Source organism: Pseudopodoces humilis, chromosome 15, assembly GCF_049639895.1.
Source record: "Pseudopodoces humilis isolate 2021_Gansu_Grassland_sample_001 chromosome 15, ASM4963989v1, whole genome shotgun sequence".
Classification (NCBI taxonomy): Eukaryota; Metazoa; Chordata; class Aves; order Passeriformes; family Paridae; genus Pseudopodoces; species Pseudopodoces humilis.
Window position 1 is genome coordinate 2,461,886 of NC_142214.1, and position 23,662 is coordinate 2,485,547.

At 40.5% G+C, this 23,662-nt stretch overlaps 1 protein-coding gene across 2 annotated transcripts in view; it reads right to left on the reverse strand.

Annotated features, from left to right (window-relative positions):
* Window positions 1-23,662, reverse strand: part of PCDH11X (protocadherin 11 X-linked) — a 424,506-nt gene that overhangs the window by 221,465 nt on the left and 179,379 nt on the right. For both annotated transcript variants that reach the window (XM_088062843.1, XM_014255248.2), the window contains one exon: window positions 6,664-6,735. In XM_088062843.1, the coding sequence (XP_087918969.1) occupies window positions 6,664-6,735 (72 nt within the window). The remainder of the gene's footprint in view (window positions 1-6,663; window positions 6,736-23,662) is intronic.

Sequence of the window (23,662 nt, forward strand, 5' to 3'; positions counted from 1 at the left end):
CAGCTCCATGTGATTTACTCAGACACTGGCAGGGCTTCGTACAGCTCCGGAGATGGAGTAGCTGTCTACCTGCCCTTGTTAAACAATGTCACTGGATGTTTCACTGCTGAGTGCCCATCTCCTCCAGCTCAGCGTGAGGAAAAGGAGAGTAAATGCCCTGTGTGCTCTGAGGAGCACAGCTCCCTCCCTGCAGCCCCAGCCCGAGGCACCCTGACAGCTTTTTGGGGTTACAGCTTGCATGCACGCTGGCCTGAGAGCCCAGGTGATGCTCTACAGCCGAGCTCCCTGCTCCTCCTACCAATTCTTTCCTCTCTGCACCGCTGTTCGAGTCTGTAATAGCGACACTGACATGTCAGAAGCAAGAGGAAAGAAAAGATTTAACAGTGTGAGCCAAAGGAATTAGGCAGACAACATCGCCGTCACGGTGGACAAAAAAGGAAAAGATATTCTACAAGGCAAACCACTTAGGAACGATTTAAACACTTCAAGGAGGACCTGGAGCCCTTGCTGCAGGCTGATTTTCCATTGAGCAGTTTTGACATCTGGGCTGTGGGAGCACATGGAGCAGTGACAGGGACGAGCACAGCAGCCTGATCCAAGCCCAGAGCGCCCGGCTCCCGCTGGACTGAGGCACGGAAACTCCCCGGGGAGATCCCGACGCTTTAATTAACTCTAACTCATGAGAGAACTCTACCTTGGCCCAAATTGAGAGGTTTTGTATCAGAGAATCACGAGCAGGTCTGCAAAACAGACAGATAAACTTAAATGAAATGGGAATTATTTTCTGCTTTTGTAATAGTCTCCCCTGCTGAAATCAATAGCAAATGCAGCGCTCCCAGCTCTGAGAGCCAGCTGCTTTTTGTCCTTATTTTCTCTGAGTGACTTTTCAGCTGCACCAGAGACTAACCTCCACTGCCATGCACTATGGCAAAACTGGATCTTGAAAAAATATTTTATATATACGTAAAGTTTGTCTGAAATCCAACCAGGTTAATCCAAATAGAGCTCTTCCTGTTGGCCAGGCAATCTCAGCAACCCTGCTCCGCCGCGGAGTAAGCCTTGATTTAATTAGAATTAAGATTTTTATTTGCAAACATCTTGTAATTACCTTTCTTTATTTTACAGTTGAATACTCCCAGTGGCCTACTGCAGGCTGATATACTGGTTTATATGTGGCAAGTTGGTGGTGCTCTATTCCACATTAACTGGAAGCTGGGGGAACTATCAATAGACAAGAAATTGTTAATTCCCCTTTCCACTGAGTCACCTTCCAGAGCTGCACCCTGATTTCTGGATACATTATTTGTTCAGGAGGGCAGGGATGATGTGTTTGGTTTTTTTTTTTTTCTCTTAGGCTTCTTAATAAAATGTAATTTCATTCCTGAAGGTACCCAAAATCACACCAAAACAGCTGTCTGCTTCCAGCTGGCTTCAAGCTTGGGAGGCCTCCATTTGAAGAGATAAAGCTTCAAGTTTTAAGACTGGAGTACTCAAAAATAGTTCAGATATTTATGTAGGCGAAATCTAATTGCACTTAGAATCCCCACACCTTCTACTCTGATCTGGTCTTTTATTACTGGGTTTGTTTTTAATTTTACCAAGTCTTTTGTGTTAGCACTCAGGATTACAACTGAAGTTCCATTAAATAAGAAATATATCCAAGGAATATTTGAATTGATTAAGGCACCAAATAAAATGGGAATATTTTGAGGACACAGATGCTAAATACTGAATTTAAGCTAGGTGTGAATAGACTATAAATCTGTTTAGATGGCTAGTTTGTATTGAAGACACCAAACCATCAATAAAGCTTTGTTTTCACTCTGACTTTGACTGGTTTTGAGTCCTAAAGGCTCAAGCTGTGACCCAAGCAAACAGAGCACACCAGGACTCCATGAACAATAATTCAATACCTACAAACTGTGGGAACAAAATAGCCACAGAATCCTCATTAATTGCTTCTCTTCAAATATTTAACCACAGTTGCTAATATTTATTCTTAATTTAAAACACTTTTTTTATAATTTAAAAAAAAACCAACCTATTTTAACTTGGAATGTTTTTAAAGCCAAGATCAAACCACAAGCCATATTGCAATATATCTCACTTGTCAATAAAATGAGTGCCTAAATAAGTACCTTCAAGCATATTTATCAGAAGTAGAGCAGCAAATGTGGTTGGATTATATTTATTATTGGCAGCTTTTTGCCAGTGAGCAGGAGGTGAGGGGAACAAGGTGAATTGCCAGCTCCCCTAATGAGACATCTCTGTCAGAGGGTGCTTGGAGACTTTTCTCTGCAGAAATGCTCAGGGGAAAGCCTGGCTGCAGATTAGGGTTCAAAACCGATGAAAAGAACAAAAAGTGCCGCACATGGCTGTGCCTGCATCGCCGGGCATTTGGAGGGAACGAGAATTACATGACTTGATTTACTTTACAAAAACTGATTAGCAAAACCCCCTGTGGATTTCTTAACTATACTGTGGAGGGATATAAGATTAGTGTAGCAATTCCCATCATCAAACGTATTTACTGCTAAAATATTGGATTAGTGATGTTGTTATCCACTGTTCCAAGATTATAAAGTGATTCTTTAAAATTGAGCAAAAAAAAAACCTACACTCTATCATTTGTAATTAGATTTGAGTCTGAGTGGTTTTGACTTTCCAGAAAAAGTAATTTTGCTAAAAATATATATATATAAATAAAAATGGACTGTGCCCTGTGCACAAATAAAGAGAAAATAAAACTACAGATCCAGGAGAATCCTCTTCTGCTTTTGAGACACAAAGGGTTGGATCTGGCCTGGATCTTGTTGCTCCTGCTCGTGATGCTCAGTGCTGTGGAATTCCCCAGCTACATTTATTACCATAAAGCCCTGTTGGTGTGAGATGAAGCTTCTTGTAACACACACAAGTGTGAAAATCATCGTCCTCAGACACTCAACCCTCCCAGAGAACTTCGAGGAGAGGCTCATCATTGTCTCACTTTCCACTGACAGAGTGAATAGTGAAGGAGGAAGAGCATGAGGGGAGGGGATAAATTAATATGTTCATTAATAATGCTGCATTTAGGCCAGGAAGATTGATGCAGCTGTATGCTGGCTTTGTAACCATTATCTTAGCAACTAAAAACACTCTTAAAATTAATAAATAAAAAACTACAGCACCAGCACCTCACATTTTACCCTGTTGAACACCTCTAGCAACTACTTGTATGAAGTATTTCAGAGAGACATACAATAGACAGTGATGTAGGAGTCACCAAAAAAAAAAAAAAAAATCAGAAATATTCTACAACTGAAGAGTGGGAGTTTTGTTGTACCTGTCATGCTGGCAAACCTCACTTTTTGCCACTACTGAAGTTTAAACTTAAGCATTGTTCCTTTTCAATTAGAAAATGGTAAATCCCTGTTGTCTCTTTCCAGATTCAACTTCCTAGAAATTATTGAATCCTAGAGGTTTGAAGGTTGGAGAGGACGTGGTGATTCCACCATTTCCCTGGGCAGCCTAATTCCAATGTTTTCAGTGAAGTTTTTCCTGCTATCTCATCTAAACCTTGGCAAACCTTTGGGCCATTTCCTCTCACCCTGTCTCATCCAGTTGTTACCTGGGAGGACAATCCCACCTTGCCAAAATCTGGAACAAACAATTTGTTTCTGATTCAGAACCATGGTGACCGATATTATTTTGTGTCACTGCCACAAAAAATTCAGCACCAGACACCTCAAAAATTTAAACAATCACAGATTACTTTGATTTTAAATTGTCCTGTTTATAATGGACTGTAAATTTAGAGGCTATAAATACATAATCTTACCCACAGTAGCTCTGAACAGCCTTGACAGGGTTTATCAGCTAAATGTTTAATCAGGCAAAGCAGCAAAAAAACATAACCACAGGAATACATGGTATTTAGCATTTAAATAAAGCTTGTAAACCGATGACAAGTCTATTTGGGCAACTACTCCCACACATGTTCCTTATCTGCAAAGGTCTTGTCCCAAATTTATCGGAACAAGTCTCTCATATTTTATTTTCCAGGCAGTAACATCAGTTTCCATTCACTGAGTTCACAGAGAAAAAGATGCAGAAAACTGTGAGTTAAAAGGCACGGCCGTGGAAAGAAGATTTCTTGCAATGTCAATGTCATACCGCTCTGTGAACTTAATAAACCCCAACCAAAACCCCCTAAAAACACAACTGTAAAACCAGGAACAAACACCCCACCACACAGAGGAAGAAACGAGCCTGACAGAGCACTACAGCTCCTCTTTTCTTGCCTAACTGCAGAGCTGCTTCAAAGTTCCCGGGAAAACCTGGCTGCTTCCAAGACCCAGCCTCGAGTAAAGAAGAGCAGCCCTGGCAGCACAAATCCCTCCTTCCCTGGGCACACAAATCCTGCTCCGTGCTCCCAGCCTGGAAGCTCTGTGTGAAATTGCCCTGCTGCTGATGGGGACCAGCTTGTCCCCTGCTGCTCTCCAGGGCCAGATGTGGCTCCCTGCCCCCTGGCCCCACACACAAACCCTGCTCTGGGCTGCTCCATCCTCTCCCTGCTGACAGAACTCATCCCACAGCAGCTCTCAGCAGCCCCAGCACACAAAATGATCTTTTTATTGTTATTATTAAGTAGACACAAGTAGCGAGTCTCTCCCTTGTGTGCCGTGTGGGGGATTCAAAAAACTTTGATGGAAGTAACACCTTTTTGTAGAGAGGAATTGGCTTTGCTCGTGGTTCATTCCAGCAGCCTTTAAATACATTTCTCCTCCTTTTAGAGTTGGGAACCATTTGCTTTATGAGCACCATTTGGATCATTTGCCTGTTGCTCATAAAATAGACAAAGCTTTTATCCATGCCATGAATTTTTACTCACTTTATACAAAATACCTAAGGAGGGATTTGCAGTGGCCAGAATTACATCCACGAAAGAATTAACAACTAATTTAATTTTCTGCTACAATAATGGTTCCAGCAGTTTTTGATTTTGTTGATTACACTTCTTCTCTCCAAGAAATAAAAAAAGCATATTAGCGTTAGCTTCTTTGTATGTATTTGTTTTAGAAAACAGACTATTTTTTAAATAAAAAATAAATAGGAATGGCAAAAATATTTCATGAATTTTAATTGTTGTGGTTGTTAAGTAAAGCTGTGGCAAATGCAGCTTTCAGAAGCGATCAAACAACAGGGTGATGGTCTGTATACTCAGCAAGAACAAGGATTCCCGTCAGGAACAGGATATTTCCTTGACAGGACTGCTGGCAACAGTCACACAAACCACCAAGGAAAAGTGGCTGCCAAATCCACCTCTGACACCCACGGTCACACACCAGCGCCCCACTAAACAGCAACCCCAGGACCGGGCTTCTTCAGCAATTCCTCTGAACTCAGAGGCCAAAATCCTCTCAGAGAACCCAGCCCCAGCCCCAGGTGAGGAAACGCTGTAGGGGAGGAGACAGGAGCCCAGCAGCCCCAGTGCTCCACCAGCTGCTCTGATGTACATCAGCCCTTTCCCCCCAGTTTGTTCCTGCATGTGAAGGGTTAACACGGAGGAGCAGGGCCAGCCCTGCAGGACTGCTCATAAACATTATTGACTGCACACACAGATCCATGGGGCTCCACTGCTGCCAGCAGCAGCTCCCTGCATGCAGGGTTTGGGAGCTTTGGCCGTGACCCACCCTGCTGTACCTGGGAGATTTTATTTGGGAAAGGGGGAAAATCCTGTGCTTGGGACAGCAGTGGCTGAGGGACTTCCCTTTACAGACAGACATCTCCTCCCTGCGTGCACAGCCATAAACACCAGGTATCTGTGACTGCAGGATGAGTTTATCACTTGAGAGCCCCAGTGTTTAATCAGCTCCACAAACTGTCCCGGAGCACAGCCAGCATCGCACCCAGCAGAGGGAAATGCACCCAGCCTTGAACACAGCTCTGAGGGTTTGTCCATCCCCACACCGTATTTCCCACAAGTTTTGGGAGTGAAGAGGCCTCTAGAGCAAACCCAACTTCTAGGATTTTGTATTTCACTGCTTCTTTCTATCCCTCACACCACCCCTGAAGCCACATATCCCGTGTGCAGTACAGTGCTCTGATACACGGGGAACAAACAGCAAAAACAGCTCTGGAATCCTGCACAGAAAAAAATTATATCAAACAATTCGCTCAAGTAAATGCCAAAACATTCAAACCCATTCTGTGTTAAAGATTACATATTAATATTCATGTTTTTTTATCACTTTTTTTGCATAATTAATTATTGCTTTATTCTTAGTTAAGTCCTCACGAAGCAAAAGGTTGAGGTCTCAAACCTCCCTCTCAAAATAACAAACATCCACCTCTTCATTTCTATACCAGATGCCCACAGTTTATGGACACACCAATCAAACCATCAAAGTAGTTTTGTTTTGTCAAGTTCTGCAAAATTTTTTTAAGCACAAGCTGAAGGCAAGACAATACTGGCATTTTTCCCTTAGAGAGAGGCTCAGGGTTCACCTCAGAGGGCACCACCAATAGTCTGGGCAGCCAAAACCAAATCAAATCATTTTGACCTGTGATAGAAGAACCACAGAGCAACCTGTTGCAACATTTCTTTGCAGATTATTTCCATGAATACTTACAGAAACCACCACTACAGAAAAAGAATTGATCAGAAAAGTTGTTCCAGCCTACCTGTGGCTGAGTCCAGGGCTCCAAGGTTGTTTCTTTCAAAGGGGTTTGTGGCCTTCCCACTTCTTTTGTGTGCTTTTGGGAGAGAAAAAAAAGATGTGTCAATGGTATGGTCAGTCAGCATTCAGCACTAATTTGAGGGAATAAAACAGGGACGAATTCCATACAATAATGTATCAAGGCATCAGGACTGCACACATTTGGAGTAGGCTGTTGGTAACTCTTTCTTTTTCCCCCCAGCTAAGTAACTTTACAGAGTTGCTGTATCCTTCAAAGTGAGGGGGTACACACCTTCATCTGTGTGTACAGATAAAAAATTCAGCCAAAAATATGAAATAATTTGCCACCAAAGTAAGGATCAGCAGCAGAAATTCTGAGGGAGCTCAGCTTTGGTTTCTCTGCTGTTTCCTGCCCAGGCTGTATTATGCTCAATGTAGCTTAAATAGAGAAATCAAAAAAGGAATTTTATGGAAAACACTTTTAAAGGTTGCATTATTTGGGTGTGGAGCCGTGTTTTCAGATGAGAGCCCTTGTCTTTCCTTCATTTTCAGAGCTGGAGCCAGGAGACTGAGCAGTTAAAGGTTTTCTGTCTCCCTGACTCCCCACTACCTGGGATGTTTTAAAACAGCCACCCCAAACCAGAAGTCCATATGATCAAATAGATTAAACTGTTCTTCAAAGAAGAAGCCCTCTGATCCTTCACACTTTCTTTTTTAAAAACACCAAACATCCTGCAATTACTTATTAAAATCTAATTACTGCAATCAGAAATGCGTAAGATTTTTGGTCACTGGGACTGAGCATTGAATATGATGTTGGCACTTTTGAATTTGCTCCATGGGTGCTTCCAGTGAGGAAATTTTACACATTGTTGTAAAGAAATCAAGTCTCGTATTTCCTTTCTCCCCAAATTTCTGTTCTGTCATAAAACAGAAACAGTGGCATTCATAAGACTAAAAGAACAAAAATAAAAAAATCCTCTGCTGAAATGCTTTTAAGTAGTACCAGGATTTTCCTCCTCCTGAAATACATCTCTGATTTACTCCCCTTTGAGCACTGCCTTTGACAATATCTAATGCAAATGCCACATTTATCCAGGCCCCACATCAGAGTGATCTAAATGCCCACGGAGACTGCAAGGATTGACAAAGAAAAGGAGAGAGATGCCATTGGATTTTTTTTGTCATTTACAACAAACTATGGCTGGTTAAAAGGAAGCACTGTCTTTTAAATACAGAATTTGTGGGCGACTTCAGTTTTCATGGAGTATTCACAGGGCTTCTTTCAAAAAAACCACCTTATTAAATGGCAATTGTGTTTTGGCAGGTTGGATTGCCTGTAATAGTAGATTACAAGCAATAATTTTTACCATTTTTTGTTATCTTATATTTTGGGGTAGCAATAGAATACGATTCATTCTTGAAATAGAACAATAAGTGCATTTCAAAAGAAAAAATAAATAACCACAGATTTAGAGAATGCTAAACAGAGTTAAAATGAATGCATCTGGAAAGGGAAAGTTGTGTTTTTTGTGTGTTCAAAAGCAAATGTATTCTACCTTATAATCTTGCTTTAATCATCAGCCATCAAAGGGACCCAAACACACAATGAAAATTATTAAACATGTCAATTGTGGTGCTAAAGATACCATAATAATTCCACATGGGACAGCCTGCCAGGAACTGATGTTAAAAATCACATTATTTCTTGGGAAATAGTTTTTCTTGGCATTTCACACCAGCTTTTTATGCAACATTTGTCCATTCAGAGAGCAAAGAGAAAAATGAATAAACAAGTGTATGATTATAGAAGGAAAACAGATGCATTTAGGTGAAACAGCACTTAAAGTGATTGAGTAACGCTGGAAACCACGTTCTAAAATTTAGACATGGATTAGAATCAAACTTAATGCTGAATTTTATTTAGACTGGCCCCATTTACTTGCTGAAGTTCCCCCTACCCTGCAACTAAAGCGACTCTCCCAGCCCACTCTGTAGATAAAACACCAGGAAATAGGGGCAGCAGAGAGAAAGAGTGAAAGCTGCAGATTGCAGGGTAACCTCTGCTCAGGCAGCAGGCTGCTCCTGGGGCACAGGGAAGGAGGACAAAACCAAGCTCCTTTATCCATGCAGATTTTCCTCACACACATCTTTGTGGCTCTCTGATTTCCCCGTTTCAGACCCCGCTCACTTTGCAGCGCGGACAAACGCGTTCCACGCGGGCTGTGGGCACACAGGGGACAGCTGGCACCCAGCCACTGCCTGCAGCAGGGACAAGAGGTGTTGGGAAGGTAGAATTAGAAAGAAATTATAAATATGACTCTTTAGCCAGAAGGGCTAAGGAAGAAATACAAATGAAAGCACGGTTTGAATAATTCAGAGAAACTGGTCTGGTATGCCAGAACACATTCTGTCCCCCAGTAAAACTAAGCTGAGACCCCTCTCCCCAGCCTCATAAGGAAAGGTCTGGAGGACCCTGAGATAACTAAAAATATGCAAAAACAATGATTTCTATAGATCACACACAAATGTTACTGTATTAGTACACTTAGAAAGATTGGTTAGTGAAGGAATAGAATATTCAAAGGTATAGGTTATATAAGTAGTTGTACAGGAGAGCTTGCTCTCTTTTTCCCAGCTCTCACTTCTGTTCTGTTACTCTCTCTCTTAGCAATCTTAAGTCCTGAGCTCACGTATTCATATTTTACCCCCTTTTGTATTGTTCTCTCTGAGCCTGCTTTGAGCTCTATCTGCTGGTTCATAGCAGGCTCTCTCTCTCCCCCACACCCTGAAATAAACTACAAACACCTAACTCGACTATAGAGGTCTCTGCTGTGTCTCAGACCGTACACCCCAAAGTGTCTCTTACAAAGAGGCAAATCCTCCCCAGCAGCTGCACCTGTGCAGGTGTGGTGGTCCCTGCTCTAAGCTCCTCACTCTGAGGAACACACACACACTGCTGATGGATCACACCAGCAGCGCCCTTCCACAAGCTCTTTCCTCCTTTAAACAGAACCATGTGGTAATGAGAGACAATCCTCCCAGGAGCTTCTTCCTTCCAGCACAGATAAAGAAGCTCTTACTAAAACTGGCAAGTTTTTGGAAGCCTTCATCCCCTTGTTTTGCTCTTCCTGCAGCTTCCCCAGTTCCTCTGAAGAAACACCAGACTGTCCCCACAGTCTTTTGTTCACATTCCCTCCAATTCCTCAGTTGAACATTTAAGTTCCACACGTAGAAGAGAACTGTGCTCATACTGAGATAAAAGACGGAGTGATTTCAACCTGGAGATGGTTCCAGAGTGCCATGAGAGCTCCCTCAGCCCTTGTAGACACACTGAGTAGGGTTTCTCTAGCAGGCAAGCCTGGCTGGTGGAACAAATGAGGTTCTTTCCTCGTTTGAAGAACCACCTGTCACTTCTGTAACAGCCAAGTGCTGTTCCCTGAGCACGGGGAGTACCTGATCCTGCTCCTGCCACTCCTCCTGAGAGCTCCTCCTCTGCTGGAGCTGGGGGAGAAAAGTTTTGCTCTAGATAATTACCCGAAAAGCTGTGTCCCTGCTGTGGAACAGGCACAACAAAACACAAGGAATCACACAAAATCTTGCTGGCTGTAAAAGTTTCCTTTATATCTTGAATCCAATATTTCCTTTATCTCTTGAATGCAATAATTTCAACTGTTCCCCAAGGCCAGGCAGTCCTGTCTACCTCTATCAAGTCCAGTTTTCAGGTATTTTCAATATGAAAAAAGTTTTGGATTGCTGAGCCATCATACAGCCAGCCCCCTCAGTCTCTACCTGACCACCTAGAAATTATCCTGATCAATGGTGTTTTAATCTATAAAGTCCAGCAACACAACCAGGTTGTAAAAAGAATGTGCACAAACTATTTCACTGATATTTGGAATTTCTTGTCTGGTTGTAACAGCAAAAGAAAGCTTTAATATTTAATCAAAGCAGTTATTAAATATTTTTTTTAAGGGGAAAATGAAACTCATCATGAATATTTCCTGTTGTTTATTAGGAGCAATAAGTTAACAAACGTATAATTACTTATGACAACTTGGCAGGTAATATCCAGGCTTCCAAAACCTACCAGAGAAAATGAACTGTAAAACAGATTTTAAAGGTTATGGCAGTGTTCTAAGTCAGATATAATTTTTGTCTTTAATGGAATGATGGATCTGGGTGCTTCAGAGTGGTGCTCACTCTGAAACATGAGGGGAGGTCTTCAGTGCATCTGAGATAATTCAAACCAATTAGGTTTTATTCTAATACTAAATCCTGGATTTGTTCAGCTGGATAGATGTTACTTCCATCCCATCCTGCTTCTCTACTGACAAGTTTTTTTTTCTTTTCTTCAAAGCAAATCTTGACTTAGAGTTAAAAAGGAAAAATAAAAAGTTACAACATGACAACTTTGCTTTATCTATTCTGATTTCTGGAAAAGCCTGAGAATTATCTAGGCAGATACTACCAGCAGTAATTCTAATGGTTATTGATTACTGTGAGCAGCAAAAGCAGACTGAAATTCCAAGATAATACCATGCATTTTCCTCTGGTGCCTTAGGAAACTGCTACAGCAGCATTAAAATTGTCTGACTCCAAGTGTCCCACTCCTGCACTTTGCAGCAAAGGAAAAAAAAAAATACAAAAAATACTGTATGAAACAATCTTTCAAGCTGAAAACTTCTATGGCTTGAAGTGAAATCTGGGAAGTGAACAGCAAAAGACATTTGGTAAGTTGTATATCAGCCATGTTACATTGTCATAATATAGTTGGGATTGCAAATGTTTATCTGCTTGGGGCAGCTTCTGTCTGCCAAAAGCTACAACTTTAGATGGGAAGTGCATTCTTTGCTATTTTTCTGTTGCACATTTTAATCAGGAAATCAGGTATGCTGATTTTACTGTCCAGGCAGAATGTCTTTGCACTGAGACAGAGAAGCCCCGTAAGCCTGAGGAGGAGATTATCTCTATTAACAATGCCTCCCTCTTGTTTCCAAGTTGATTTCAGGTAATTGGATTCCTGCAGTCCTCTTCTCCAGCCTCCTGAGATCCTTCATGGGAAAGGTGAACAGAAGGGTTCATTTTTGTGATAACAGTATAAGTTTATGCAACAGATTGCTGAAACAAATTATTCTATTCTGAGTTACCAAGATTCATGCATTTATATATAAAGAAAGCCATAGGACAGCTGAAATTAAAATGTCAATAAGCATTCCTATGGGAAGGTTTTTGCTTTGTGTTCAAGAAACAAAGGTCTGCCTTTTGCCAAAGGACAGAAATACAAATAAATATACAGATAAGAATCCCTTTGTGGAGAGATCAGCCCTGAAATGTAACTTAGGAGTGACGAGCCATCAGCTTCCCAGAGTAAACAGCAACCTGGAATCAGCACTGACAGCTTCCACACTGTTTTGTTTTGCTGTATCAACTGCAGCTCCATCTCTGAAAGTACCAAAATGCCCTGTGACGTGGTTCTACATCCTCCCAGCCGTTCCTTGGGCTGAAAAGCCACAATTTAACACAGCAAGTCTCTAATGGTGCTGCCAACAGGCAGCTTTTACCTTGCAAGTACCTCTTGGGAGATGCAATAAATCACCCAGCACACATCCAGCATTAGGATGTGGTTTCCAGAGGTGCAGCACACCCACAGCTGTTCTGCTATTCCCGCAGGGAAACCAGCCCTTTCCTTACTCATTTCCCTCTTTTGTTCCCATACATCTCTAACCAAAGCTGGTGCAGGGCAGAGGGATGGAAGACAAAGGCAGGGTGCGGGGTGGAGCACACCAGGAATGCTCAGAGGTCTAACAAAGCCTGACATGAGATTTGCCAGATGGTTCTGTACCGGATTTTGAAACTTTAAACTAATCTTCATTTAAGAGTTTTAAAGGCTGTATCCCTCTTATAAAGCCTCTTGCTCTTTTGCCTGGTTGATTCTGGTAAATTATAGATCAGACTTTAGAAAACTGCTTCCATGAACAGCGGCTCCTTAAATCTCAGCTAAACTGAGCAAGAAGATTACATGTTATTATGATGTAGCACAGCAGGATTTTTGTACAGCAAACATAATGGTGTAGAGAAGGATAAAACTATCATTCTGCACAAGGAGGTCATCCACGGAAGAACAATGCTCTTTATACAGCAGCCAGATTCATCCCTACATGGTGAATCTTTACTGGGCAAAAGCTTTTTCTTAATGGTTCTGTAAGGAAACCCAAGCATAAGCAAAAAACCCGAATCTGCACTTCAGGATTCGACGCTCAAGCGTTGCACCACAAAGGAGATGTCATTAGGGAGAAATTATTCTAAATACTACTAGAAAAAGTAGCTATTTCGAGGGCAATTTTAGGGTAAATGCATCTTGTTGGTTTTATGCAAGGAGAAAGGATTTCCTGCCAATCCCAAGGGATATGTCAGATAGTGTATGAAGCATTAAAAATTAAAATGCTCACTAATCTTACAAGCACATATATATATATTCTTTTAATTGTAAATCAAATCCAGTTCATGTGGAAAAGCACAAAGGAGAGTCACTACACTCATGTAGAAATTCTCTCCACCTGCTATTTGCATTTGCCATCTTTCTCAGTATCTTCCCAACTAAAATTCTAGTAGAGAGAATTAGAGAGTTTAGACATCACACGATGACAAAATTGAAGTGGGAACAACAGAGAATAAATCCAGGTGTTCAGCAAAAAGCAGTAGTAAAACTGCAAAAAAATCAAGAGACTGAGACCATCAATACTGCAAGCAAAAACAGGAATTTGATACTAAAATTGTGGCTTATCAATTTTTTTGAACAGGTGATGCAAATGCTGAAGTCTATTCAGCTCTGAGTCAGCAGCCTATTGAAATTTCTCTAATTTTCTTTTCCTCTACACAATTCTGAATTCAATGCAGTAATGTCAAATAACCTCTTTTTTTTTTTTTTTTTAATTGAAACATTATTTTCTGCACATGAAAGCTTTTGACTTAAAAGCAAACAGGTGTGATATTCACAGTCCTTGGCTTTTTTTCAAAATGTCATGAACAGGAATTAAACAGATTTATCCTAAAGCTTCCTGTAAGAATAGCAGCATTTTGAAATGCCTAAGGAAAATGCCTGTGAGAGTATGCTAGTGAAGACTGTTGCACAACTGATTTTATTACATTTAAATTACAAACAGAAACTCTACTATCCTTCTGTTTTATCTTGCACATCATTGCTTATAAACTCAAGCAAGTTTCCCAGATTTCCAATATGATAAAGAAATTCCTAATCAATGCACGGTTAAAAGCTTTCTGATATAAGAACGGAGGATTTCCCACAAATTCAGATAATTCTCAAGGAGAAAAAATTACTTCAAATTTCACAAACACTGAGCTTTTTTAGTTCATATATGTAAAAATCTTAGTGGTAATAGCTGATAAAATATGCTTACGCTACATGTTCTGGCTTGAAAGCATTTACATATATAAAACTAATGTGACATCAGATGCTAAGGTTTTCTTACTTCAAGTGAAAGGGGGGGAAGAGAACATAATATCAAACAGCTTGTTTTACTTGCCTGAGCTCTACTTAGCTTTTAAAGAACGAATATAAATGTACACAAATCCGTTTTGTGACTGGGTTATAAAGCATCGTGTTAAAAATGTAGTACACGGTAGGAAAATTACGAAATTTTATATTCCCGCATATTTTCCTCCAGAGTTGTTAAAACTCACATTTCTTGTTATATCCTGTCATAAACATAGTTTCTCTTTCTGTGGGTTTATTCAGGAAAAGCAGTGGAGCCCCTGCCCGGATCCACCTTGTCCAAATGAGGGGTTTTGTTTTTTTTTTTTAGGCTTGTCATCTTCTTTCTCTATGGCATGACTAAGTTACACTTTACAGAAATCCAGCTTCTTATAAAGAACATTTGCAATTTAAATTGCTCTTTCTCTCTGAACATTAAGTCTGAATTGGATAAAGTTGTTAAAAGCTAAGGCTTCCTAGTTTTTTTACCAATCAAACAAACCCAAATTACATTATCAGAGCCAGCCAGGAGTAGCGAGGACCTGGATGCTGCAGAAAGGCCTGAATGGGAATCTCACCCACTGATTACAGCCAGGGGAGAATGGCTGACCAACCTCCACACTTTAAGCTTTGAAGTGTGGCAGAGCTAAGGAAAATGTGCCACCTTAAATTAGATTTTTCCAGAAAGTTGATAAATAGGCTTAGTCATAAAGAGCAGCAAGACTAATCTGCAATTCTCCTGACATTAGACAACATGATCTATAGAAGCCTTGTTGGATCATCAGTTCTTTTCATTTGATGTCATCCTATTTATATTCCTTATCCCCAGCTGTGACTATTCGTCTTATAAAGTATGTTTGATTTTTCTAGTACATATTGTAGCTCCGAGTGTATGAAGTAAAATAAAAAGTCAGATTGTTCTTCAGGTGGCAGGAGCGTGTCCAGAACAGGCACTCTGACCATAAATAATCCCTCAAGAGATAAAGAAATATGTTGGGGAATGCTTTTATTGCTCCTTATCATGACTTTGAGTAAATTATTCAGCCTCTATCCTAACCTATGGCACAGAATTCAGAGTGGATGCAAAGAATGTGACTTGTAAAAGAGGCAGGAGCAGGGGGAGGCAGCTGGGAGTCCCCAGGGTCAGCGAGCTCCGAGGGGCTCCAGCTGCTCCAAGGCACATCCGTGCAAGGAGGATCCATCGCCCACTTAAGCCAAGAATGTCTGTGGGCTGGAGCAGCACAGCCTGGGAAAAATACACAGATCTTTTGAAACTTTACATGTGGTCAGGATAGAGCCCAAAATCTCCATATTTTTTAGTAAAATCCATTAAAATGTGTATTGCACCAGCAAGGAACTGGTGTCAGTCAGCCTCGCTGCTGCTTCTTCCCTTCCCTTGGACAGCTCTGCAAATCAGCCTCCCATCAAGAAAAGCAATAGATATTCTCTTTCTCTTAATGGGAAAATGCCATCAGAGATGCCCACAAAGCCCCACCACATTTTCCCCCAATACTCCTGTGTTATGTCAAACCCATCCTCACTCTTTGTTAGAAATCCCTTCTGAAGTTACAGGAAAAATTCTACCTTGATGTCACAGGTTTCGCTACAAAAACTACAGGTTTTGTAGTTTGCTGTCAAGAGAATAGTCATTCCATTTCAAGAAGAATAATAAATTTATAACCATTGTTTTTTTTTTCAGCTAAACATAATAATAACATTACAAAATTATTTTTCTGGCTGCCCTATATAATGTGTCTGCTGTGCTGCCTTTCTGCAAGGGGAGGGAACATAAAACTCATCAGAAGCCTCAGCAGGCTGGGGAAGCTGCACTGAATAAAGAGATTTTGGAAGCCCTGACAGACTGAGGCCAAGGTCCAGCAGTGCCACAATTTCCCAGGCTCGTGAGTGGCTCCATAACTGCAGCAGATTTGTGTCCTTGGGGCATGGAGGCAGGACAGGAGTGCAAATCAGGCTCTGAGGCATTCTCAGTTTGAGGCTCTGTTCTTTGGAGGGTTTATAGACCCTCTCAGGGATATTCAGGGCAGTTCCTATAGAACAGATGTCTTATCATTATATTCTAGATATCATTACAAGACTCCCTGGCTCAGATACTGGGCTGGCTTTAAATGTTAAATTTTAAATTTAAATGTTAAATATTTAAAACAAGAACTACCTCTGTTTCCTCTGTGATCTTGTCCCTGCTCTGACCAGAGCTGTGCTCAGAGCAGGGTCAGGCAGCAGAGGCAGAGGTCACTGCTCCCGTGGTGACCAGCACTGAGTGTCCCCCACAGCAGATGAAGCCATACAATGAATTTAAAGAATCAAAGCTCACCTTAAATCACCCTCTTGTTTATTCTGCAGAAAATAATGCATCCTAATGGATTAAGGAAAACAATGTCAATATTGTCACTGCTGCTTGTTACCCTGAGCTCTTATACTTGTTTAGGAAAATGGCAATTTGTTTATTAGGGGCAATTGCTTTCATTCCTCCAGATGACAAATTCCAGGAATAATTTGAGCTTTTAGAAAGAGTTAATGAGATAAAAATCATTAGGACATCATTCTAATGCAAGGTGAAGGGTTTGCATATCTCACATGAGAGCTCTGCAAAGAAACATTTGGAACATATGAAATCAAAAACCACAGAATGTGCTCATCACTGGATTTCTAAACTGTTTATGTTGAATTCTTACTTGTCTTAGATTAAGCACACATTTGGTGCAATAACATATGGCAGTGAAATCAGGTATATTAGCTGTTTTTATTAAACTAAATACTTTTATAAAAGTGTTACTCTGCCCAGATGCAACAGACTGGGAATAACTTCACTTATACAGATTTCTATGCAAGTGTTGTATGATCTTCTCTAATACCTATGATGTATATATTCCATTAAAAAAAACCCACTCTTGTCTCTGGATTTCAGCACTAAATGCACTCATGTAAATTCTTCAGGAATTCTTCTCAAGGAAAATGAAACACTTCCACAATTTTCATGACAGTGACCCATAAACCTTATGCTCTGTTTTTTATTATTCCAGTTTGAACATCTCATAAATTACTCACTGAAATGAAAGATCTGAACTTGCATCAAGTGACTTTTCTAGCGACAACAGTGGCTCAAGGATCAATGAAGAAAAAAAACCCCAGGAGAAACAAAAAACAAACCAAAACTCCAAAGCATCAAACACCACAAAATAACCCAAAATATTCTGGGTCTGTACTCTTCATTTTTACGGACTATTGGATTTTCTAAATTCAAGTACATCTCTATATTTTGTGTGAATTGAAACGTAATCACCGAGAGAAATCAAACAAAGCTTGTTTTGAACAATCTAAATAAGGATTTGTCCCACAGTCCTTTAAGTATTCTTGTCATTTCCATTACAATGTAAATAAGGATAAAATACCTTTATTACAAGGATGTAAAGATGTTATGATAGATCTCTACACATATAAAACCCTCAGCATTCAAAGGTAAAAATACTGTTTTTCCTTTCTTTCCTCCTGCAGGTTTATCTCAAGGGGAGCAGTTGGGAAGAAAGAAGAGGCCGTGTAACACGTGTTGACTGAACCAAATGGAATTTTCCAGGCAGGGACGAGCAGTGCAGACAGGCTGGCTGTGCTCTCTGGAGCTGAGAGCTGCTCAGTATGAGTGAAGTGGAACTCAAAAACCCAACATCATGAACTTTTCATGTCCTCCAAAATCCCCGTGCCCAACTCTGATGCAGCAGCGGCACAAATAACCCTCAGCAGGATTCCCATCGGCCAGCCCAAGGAACCTGTGCTGACAACAGCCTACAACTGTCAGCACATTTTGTTTCTTGAGCAAACAAAGAGTTGGAATAAAAAGGAAAATGAGAAGAAGGAAAATGTCACTGCTGCTCAGTCAGTGGGTGCTCAGAGACACTGCTGATTAACGTATTAACTGAGGAGCCCAAAAGACAAACCTTGTGAATCAGGGAATGAAAAGACATTTGTTCTCCTTTGTAGACAAACACTGATTGTACTAGGGAAATTTAACCACTGCAAATATAAAAATCACAGTTAAAATAATTAATGAAAGTGCTAAATGACATGACAAAGGAAATGACATGAAAGGGTTCCCTCAAAACCACCTGAATATGACACACAGCAAAACGAGCACGTGTCACGCGACTGATGTGAGACAAAAGATCAGCAGCGGTGGAGGAAGACTTCTGGAAAGCTGGAGATCAAATAAAAAATGCAAAATTATTTTCTGTGTTAAATATGTATGATAAACATCAACTGCAAGACAACAGACCTAATCCTGCCTTGTCCTGAATCCTGAGAGTGAGGAATTTTACATAAACTTGCATCTCTCTTTCATGGGAATTCTTAAGGAAATATGCTACATCAGTGAGTTTTTAGTCTCTTTTTAAACAATCTTAGCAAGGACAAAAGCAGTAAATAGAAAAGTTGCATATTATATTTCTACTCTTAAATCAATGAACCACATTACAAATTCAGTTGTCTCTCTCCTTGTACCCAACTCATCACACAGAGAATACACACTTATAGACAAAATACCAATAATACAGAATTCATATTTCAACTTCCATTCAGATTATGTCTCTAAATCTATTACATTATATAAATATATCACATTATTTAAAAAAACAGGCAAAAAACTACTGTAGAAGTAACTTTCCTACTTCTCTACACAGTTTTCCTACATTTACCCTTGCTTTAAAGAAATGGTCTACTCTATAGATTTCACTGATATTTGGTTTAGAGAAACAAGTTGATTTCAGACAAAAATCAGTGTGGAAGAATCTTATTATAAAAGGCTAAAATGGCTCTGAAGGAAATTATACTGCTCCAGTAAAGCCTTACAAAAGTTTAATATGATATCTCAACCAGAAATCAGACCAGTTTTAAAAAATTGTAGCATTTCCCTCCCAGAAATACATTTGAATTTGATTTTTTCCTTTCCCTTACTTTCTCAGTCCTATGACGCTATCTCCAGTTTATGAAACCTCTTCAAGCAATTCTCTGCCATCAATTGGCTCCTTTAATTTACCTCTATCATAAATTCCCAACCACCAGAGCAGACTCTTTGCTGCTTCAGATCTGCATTTAATTCCACATCCCTTCCTTTCATTTCACAAATGTCCACCTTTATCTATATCATTTTACTTTGGGGCATCATTTAACTTAGTCCTCCCTAGCCAGAAGTCCTCTCAGACCCTCCCACAAACTTCTGGCTTCAGTAAATTGATTTGCTGTCTCCTCTAACTATCCTCCACAACAAATCAATCCTTTGACTCCTGTAACTTTTCTGCAGCCTCGCCTCTTGCCTGCAAGAGGAAAGCTGTAATCACCCTTTATTTGCATTTCTCCGTGGCAATGAAGATTGATTTAGGATTAAGCATTTGCCATCACAGCTGGGTTCAGGCAGAGCCAATTGACCCCTCAGTCCTCCCAGTCTCGCTGCCATCACATTCCATCAGAGCTGGAACATGCTTGAAACACTCAGACTTTGCTGCTACACACAAAGAAGTTCCTCAAAAGTTCTGTCACACAGACTGACATCCACCACAGCGAGCACTTCTCTTAGGAAATGCCTTTCCATCTCATACTTTGGGAATATTTATTTCACTTTGCTCCATTTGCCTTGCTATTAGAGTACAACAGAAAAAACAAACAAAAAAAAAGCATGAAAAAGAAAAAAAAACAAAGAAACAAAACAAACAAAACCAAAGAAACACTCAAAAAAACCACACAGAACAACTAAAATCCCTCAGTACCTAGGACTTGATCTCAACTGACTAATGACCAGAATCAGTCATGCAAAAATACAGTTAAAAAGCTCTATTTTTTAAGAGAGTAGCTTCTGTTCCTCAACTATCCAGACCATAATTAAGACTGAGCTGCTCAGACTTCTAGGAGCAAGTCTATAAATTCATATGAGATGTTTTTGTATTCTGGAAAGATCACCACATCTTCAGGTAGATCAGAAATGAATCAGGTAGGAAGACAATGGATACAGATATGGTAAATGTATCTCTCTGACAGAAACATTAGAATAAATGGTGTTGCTCATCTTAGAAGAAAACGAAAAGTAGAGGATCTGTGTACTGACACCCAGGTGTATTTGTAGGTCCAGTAAGCGATACAGTGACTGCTCACAAAATTCCAGTTGAAGAAGTGGGGAGATTAAATTAAATTATTATGTTGTTTTTTTCAAGATTAATTTTGTGCACTGTTGGTTGGAGTGCTGAGCACATCAGGGATTTCACAACATGGCATTAAGGAGCAACAATATTCAGAGCTATAATAATTAAGACAAAATAGACATGATCTCCAGAGAGAAGTGCAGAACCTTATTTTCCAGCACCTTTAAGCTATTCTAGGCTGTGGGAGTGAGATCTTTATAAGTGATAATTCCACCCTATGGCGCTTCCAACACATTTTTCACAAACAGCTCACATTTGCCCGTGTTAGTTCTCGTGTACTTTACAGTTTTAGCAACACAGCGCTCCTTGTTGGTGCGGATTTGCATTTGTCCGCACACTTTGGACGTGAGCTGGCAAACCCTGGCTCATCCCCAGGGCTGAGCAGCCCCCAGGGCTCCTGCTGACAGGGCTGTGCCAGGATGTCACCGTGTGTGAGCTCCAGTGCCCTCATTCCCATCACCCTGGGTGAGGACAGAGCCGCCGGGCGTGGGCAGGGCACAGCGCTCCGTGGTTCTCACCACGGCCCACGCCCAAACCGCGACGGGATCGCGACCACGGCACCAGCAAAACCTGTGGAGTCACTGAAACACTCAACAGCTGCCATCCCAGCAGGATACACGGCCTGGAAAGCTGTGCCTCAGCAATAACACAAGTAGTTAAAGGAGAAAACCACTCGGTAGGAGCAGGAGATGTGTCATCCTGCACTTGTGGGGTGTGTGATGGTCAGCATTCAATGCCACGTGCTAAATAAATAACATTAGCTTGACTCTCAGAGAAACCAACTACAAGTTTCATAAGAGAAAGCTCTAAGTTGCAATAGTTTTAACATGAAGTTAAAAAAAAAAAATAAAAATAAAGAGTTTCAGAGAATTTAAAAGAAAGATAAAATTAAATGTGCTGGGGTGCTAAGGTCAGCTCCCTAATGCACAGCACACATTCACTAGCGCAAAAAGCTTTTATGGTTTCCTGAGGCTCAACGTGCTCTTTGCTGCTTTTAGATGTCAACAGGTTCATCCTAACCCTGCCCTCAGCATTCGTAAATCACCCCCTTCATTATCAGCCCGTGCTGTGCGAATAAACCTGCAGAAGTTAACCACAAACACCCCGTCCCTGGCACAGCACACACTCCTGAGCTGCAAACGTGAATTCCTGAGACTGGCCCAGAGGGCACGCCTGGCACAGAGATCATCTCAGTGAGACTAAAAAAACCTCTGCTGACCTTGGCCTTGTGAACCCAGAGTTAAAAGTTACTGACAGGTTCTCCATCAGAATCATTAACTGCTCCATAACTCAGAGGAAACAGGCATTGCAGAAGATTCCACCCTGGGGCAGGTCCTGGCTGCCCTCCACAGCTGCTCCACACAGATCCAGGGAAAACCACAATCCAGGGATTTATAATCCACTAACAGCCCCCCAGTCTCTGCTGCTGGGGATAAATCCAAACTGACAATGCGTTTTCAGGGATTCTTCCAAAGCTGAAATCGTTCCTCCTTCCTGCAGTGCAGAACTCCGTGAGAGAACAGACTCAGCTCTGGGTCAGGGTCACTATTCTCATTTCCAGATGAGGTATCTCTAGCACAGCAAATCCATTCCCTCCCTCTCTAACCCCGTTTTCCCAGGCTGCAGGTTTGCTGCCATTACAGCTTACACACAATCAGGAATGTTTAGGTTTCTCTCATGTAAATGTAACTATTCAGTTGAAGTCACCAGCCCATGAAAAAAGTGTCTTGTGCAAGGAAAAGTATCTTCTGGAATCTGATTTTTAAGCCTTTTTTATAAAAGCTGTATAAAAGGGGGCTTTTTTTGTGAGATTCCTCCCAATTTAAAGCAATACTATCAAATCCCACACCTGTAAATATCCTCTTTTTTTTTTTTTTTTTCCATTTTTTTCTCAGAAACCCCAGAGTACATTCCCATTTGCATGGAACTTGCACTGTGGAATTTGGCAGCATGACAACCACACTTTATAGAAGTTGTCACCAGGAGACTTGTTCTGGCCAGAATAAATTTGCTCACCACAAACGGGTATGTGCAGGAATGTCCCACCAGCAGGAAATGGCTTTGTCTATACCCGGTGACAACTGTGGTCACAAAGTAAGAATACTTCCAACCCCACTGAAATTCTTTGAAATTCCCTAGCCTGCTGTTCTGTTTGTGTTGGAACAAACCCAAACCTCTCAGCCCAGATCTACTTTCCCAAGGAACTCTCAAAGCTCATCGTTTGTGCCCAATATCTTCATGAAACACAAAACAAGCAAAGATGTCTGTGCTGCTGTTTATTGATGTTATGTCAGCTGCTACTGGATGCCAGCACACCATAAAATATTAATAATTTTTAAAAGACTATGGTTTATTTTTTTTTTCTCCTACAGGGTATAATACAGTCTGCATATCAATTTATGAGTATTTTATCAATTATTATACTATTAGTATATGAATAAAACCACTACTTATAATTAACATCTATCCCTCTTTTGTACTCTATAATTTTATATTTATATATATACATATATACATATGTGCTCCAGCTTAGGTAATGAAGAGTGCAGTATCTCAAAGTTAATAAGAAAAGAAATATACTAAAATTCTTAATTGTACAAAAACAATTTCATCTATTTCAATTATACAACTATTGTGAATTTCAACATCTCAAAGCTCCAAAAAATTTTTGGGGTTTTGTTTTTTGGATATTTTTTGTTTAAATTAAGTAACCTTCCCCAGTCTCTCAAACTTTAAATGCCATAGGTACAACTTAATTGCAGAACTGCAAAGATGCTTTATGATTGACATGACACTAATAGTCCTTGTGGGTGGATCTTTATTTGAAGAAAGAATGAAAATTTGGTTCCTGTTTTTTTTGTTCAGAAATTGCTTGTTGTGGGTCCCTTATTTTAAAAACACATTTGAGTATTTTTCTCACAGCTTTTCCTCATTTTGAAGCTGAAGACCTTGTTCAGCACTCCAGATAAAGGACAGCAAGTAGGCCTTCTATTGAACTCCAATGATTAAATTACTAAACAAAACCTTCTTGCAGTGAGAGTTGAAGTTCAGATGTTTATTTCATTTCTCTCACTCTCCCATCCTTTTAGTTATCTATTACCAGCCATCTGGATTAGCACCATCAATAAAAACTGGTTTGTGCCGTTAGGCAGGGGTCAGCATCTTGAAGAGACTCTGCATCTAATTATATAGATTTGCAATTACAGCTGTGTAAAACACTTAACATCCACGTGTTAAAGCTATAACTTAGAGGCTGTACTGAAATAATTACACCAGTGAATGCCACTGCACGCTGTTCCCTGGAGATA